The sequence below is a fragment of the Cariama cristata genome, unplaced genomic scaffold (assembly GCF_000690535.1).
Source record: "Cariama cristata isolate BGI_N322 unplaced genomic scaffold, ASM69053v1 scaffold6308, whole genome shotgun sequence".
Lineage (NCBI taxonomy): Eukaryota > Metazoa > Chordata > Aves > Cariamiformes > Cariamidae > Cariama > Cariama cristata.
The window spans coordinates 4,531-7,986 of record NW_009632728.1 but is presented as its reverse complement, the minus strand read 5'-3'; the positions used below and the strand labels follow the sequence as shown (position 1 = coordinate 7,986).

The following is a 3,456-nucleotide window of genomic DNA, read 5'->3' as shown; positions in this document are numbered from 1 at the left end:
GGAAAGAGAGAACCTGAAAGTGATGCCATTTTTCCTCTGCACTCCTCTGTCCCAAATTGACTTACCAGCAGAAAGTGTTTAAGGGTAAGAACTTCAACTGGACGAGGCTGGCAGGTGATGACTAGCCTGCTGAGTAGGACAATGAGAATGTGACTCAAAGCCTTGCCCAAGCGCAGAGGTAATACAGGTTTGTATTTGGAACTCCTGTAGTCCAGGTAATTCTGGGAAGTCCCTTGGTATTCATGGACTGAAAAACTAGATGTAGGTGCCTGATATCAGGAAGGGATTGAAAGCTGGAATGCCTGGTTGGCCAGGGGCTGGGACATTAACCTTCTACCTTCTCTCTCAGTTTCACTTCTGACAAGATTAGAATAATTGAAAGCAGGACTAGAAGAGGTCTTGAGAATTCATCTAGTAGATAAAAAAGTTGTCTTTAAGTCAGAATTGCTTTCTAGAGAACTGTTTCCTGGTAGGTGTTAGTCTATCTCTTTTGTAGAAATTTCTAGATACAGAAATTCTTCAGCCTCTGTGAGATTTCCTCTAGTGTTCTTGTGATCTTTACTATTAGAAAGGTTTTCCCACTGTCTAGTCTTCTAATTTTTTCCTGCAGTTAAAGTCTTTTATTACTTGGTCTGTCCCCACTTGGCATCATTCCTATCTTTTTCAATGCAGTACAGGGAAGCTGTCAGCATTATCTCCTCAAGCCTGCCTCCCCCTTGCTTGAAACAGTTCTTCGGTCCCTGTTTTCAGCACATACTTCCTGAACTTCTAGTGATTTTGGTTGCTCTCTTGCAAATGTTACAATAGTTCACGTCTTACTGGAACAGATTGCTTCATATAAGGCTTTAATAACCTGAGTTATTGCTGAAAGCCTTGTGAGGTAGTGCATACATTGCTTCTGTTTGACAATTTCTGCATAGTGTTTGCTTTCTGTCACAACATAGTGAGATCACTGGCTGTGGTCTGTGGCCTTCTGCATAGATCCTGACTTGACCAGTCTCTCAGGAGCTTTTCTGTAGAAGCCTTAGTCTTCTCATGTCCCATCTATGACTGAGGAATGTACTGTTTGGCAAGCAGAGTTGTTGCTGCTGAATATTTGCTTTCAGAACATTTGACGGAACAGTGAATTTTTATGAAATGGATCATTGGTCGTTGCAAACAGTGTCTATAACAACATGTTACTTATTTTAGAAGGGGCAGTAGGTTATTCAGCTGATGTCCCTACAACAGATCGACCCCAAAGTGAAACAGCCACCTATGTTAATATTCCTGTCAGCCCTACTTCCAAAAAACAGCTTCATTACATGGAACTGGAACTTCAAGAAACTAGCACAAGCATAAGAGGTAAGGAAGTCTACAGTACTGTTCAAACAGCAAAGGATGCAGTCATGCAGAATGTATGGGGTATGGGGAATCTTAATTTCTCATCTACCCATAGGCTTTTGCTAACAGAAGAGTTGAACCCTGGCTCATTTGTGAGGCAGTTCTCGTAATTGCCAACTTGTTCAGAAAAGATTTTGAAGTAATGAGATTCTATAAGATGTTGCATCCCTCTGACAGGTGCATTGTATATGTGCTCCTTCTAAAGTGAACATTTCTGTGTCTGTGGAGTTTGACAGACAGTAATTTGCTTCGTGTTCTCAAGATTTTCATCGCACATATTAGGACTACACTTAATTTTTCTTGCTTGGCTTCAGAAACAGGGCTGTGGGTGTAGGTGTACAGGGCTTGCTCCTGAAGATATCGACCTGGAGCCATGCAGCAAATGCTTAAGAATAGGATGCAGCGTTCTTCTATCTGCTCTCCATGAGGATGTGTGAAAAGGCTACTCAGTAGCCTGGAACTGAGTATCTTACTTCTAATGCTTAACGTGGACAATTACCACATAAACATGCAATATAGCTGCCATGTATTGTCATTTAGAGATGCATTCCTCCTTACACAAAGACCCTAAGCAGGATCTGGCATTTAATTGCTCACATTTGGTATTGATGGATTTTCCATGTATAATTTTCAGCTATTGAGATTTGAATTTTTATAATTTTATTTTCAACAATTTTATTAACTTTGAAATGTTAGCACTTTCCTCATAGATTTTTTTTTTTGGATGTTTATATGGCTCTAGTTAAGTAATTCTGAGCTTCTTCCAGAATTTTATGTAGTTCTCTGTACAACATCCTGTTGAGATGTAAAAGATGTTTTATCTTCATTTTAAAGACATTGAACCAAGGCATCAAGAATGAAGAGCTGAAATCCATAAACTGACACAAGCTTTCCTAAATGTCAACTACCTTCCCAAGCTCCACTTGTATAACTTTGAAGGTGCCTTTAATGACCATAAACATTTTATTTTTTCATACTAAAGTTTTCCCAGTCTCTAGAGTTGTGTGTCTGCACCTATACAGAGCTATTTTACTCCTAAACAGACTGAGCAGCTTTTATCTCCCTTACTGCCAATTATTGGACTAAATTGTGATTCTGTCTGAGGCTGAAGGTGGTTGATCTGGTAAACATTCACAGAGTGCCTAATCCAGACAAAGAAGAATCCCTGCTAACTGCCCTACCAAAGGTATTTTCTTATCAAATACCAGATGTTGTCCATTTGCTGACTAGTAGTCTGCTGATGAAGCCTCCCAGAAATGGGAGAGCTGAGTTCAATTTTGTTTTCTACTGGGAGGAGCAGGGGTGGAGATTCAAACCTGGGGCAGAAATACAAGTGGTTCATTTGCTGCTTTGAAGAAAACCAGATAGCTAAAATAGGTAGATAACAAAGCTTTTGAGATTTTTTTAGTTGTGGTTATCATTTTACTCCCTTTATAGAGCTTGTTTAAGACCAGGCCAAGATCATCTAGGAAATCTGTGGAAGAAATGTCTCAATAGCTTAACCCTGGGTCAGTTTTAACTAGGAATATATGAGTGGTATAGACTTTTACAGGATTCCATTTGGTATTTCAGGGAGTGGATCATCCCGATATGCACAAATTGACATTGCAGCCACCGAGACAGCCCACAAAGTGGGAACACAGCATGCTCAGTGCCGGGAGGAACGCTTGCAGGAGCTAGAGCAGAAGAAGAAAGGGGCTCAGCAGTGACCTGTCTAGGAAAGAACTTTTTGCTCACCACAAATTGGTACTAATTTATCTTCCAAAAGATTCACATTTATTGTAAAAAATAATCATACAAAATGCTGCCATTGCTTATTGCATTTATACCAGATTCATTCCAATATCTTGATTCCTAATTGGAAAACTGGTAGCATAAGGGGTGTGTGTAGTCTTTCTTTTTATTTTAATTTGGTTGTAAAGTCCAGATTTTTTTTCATATGCAATGACAGATGTGAGTTACCTTTTACTGTAATTCTAAAATCCTGGAGAACCTGGAACCAATTCCAGTGTTTATTAAATGGTGGCATTTTCTTTAAAAACAGAGAACTTGAATGTGTGCAGATAAGGGAAT

The 3,456-nt window shown here is 39.5% G+C and overlaps 1 protein-coding gene across 1 annotated transcript in view; it reads left to right on the top strand.

The window, feature by feature from the left end:
• The window catches only part of LOC104166514 (protein Dok-7-like), a gene marked incomplete at its 5' end in the record, with an annotated part of 48,915 nt that extends 45,823 nt beyond the window's left edge, over positions 1-3,092 (top strand). The window contains 2 exons of the mRNA XM_009706468.1: positions 1,192-1,344; positions 2,956-3,092. Of these exons, the coding sequence (XP_009704770.1) occupies positions 1,192-1,344; positions 2,956-3,092 (290 nt within the window). The remainder of the gene's footprint in view (positions 1-1,191; positions 1,345-2,955) is intronic.
• Positions 3,093-3,456: the final 364 nt, after the last annotated feature.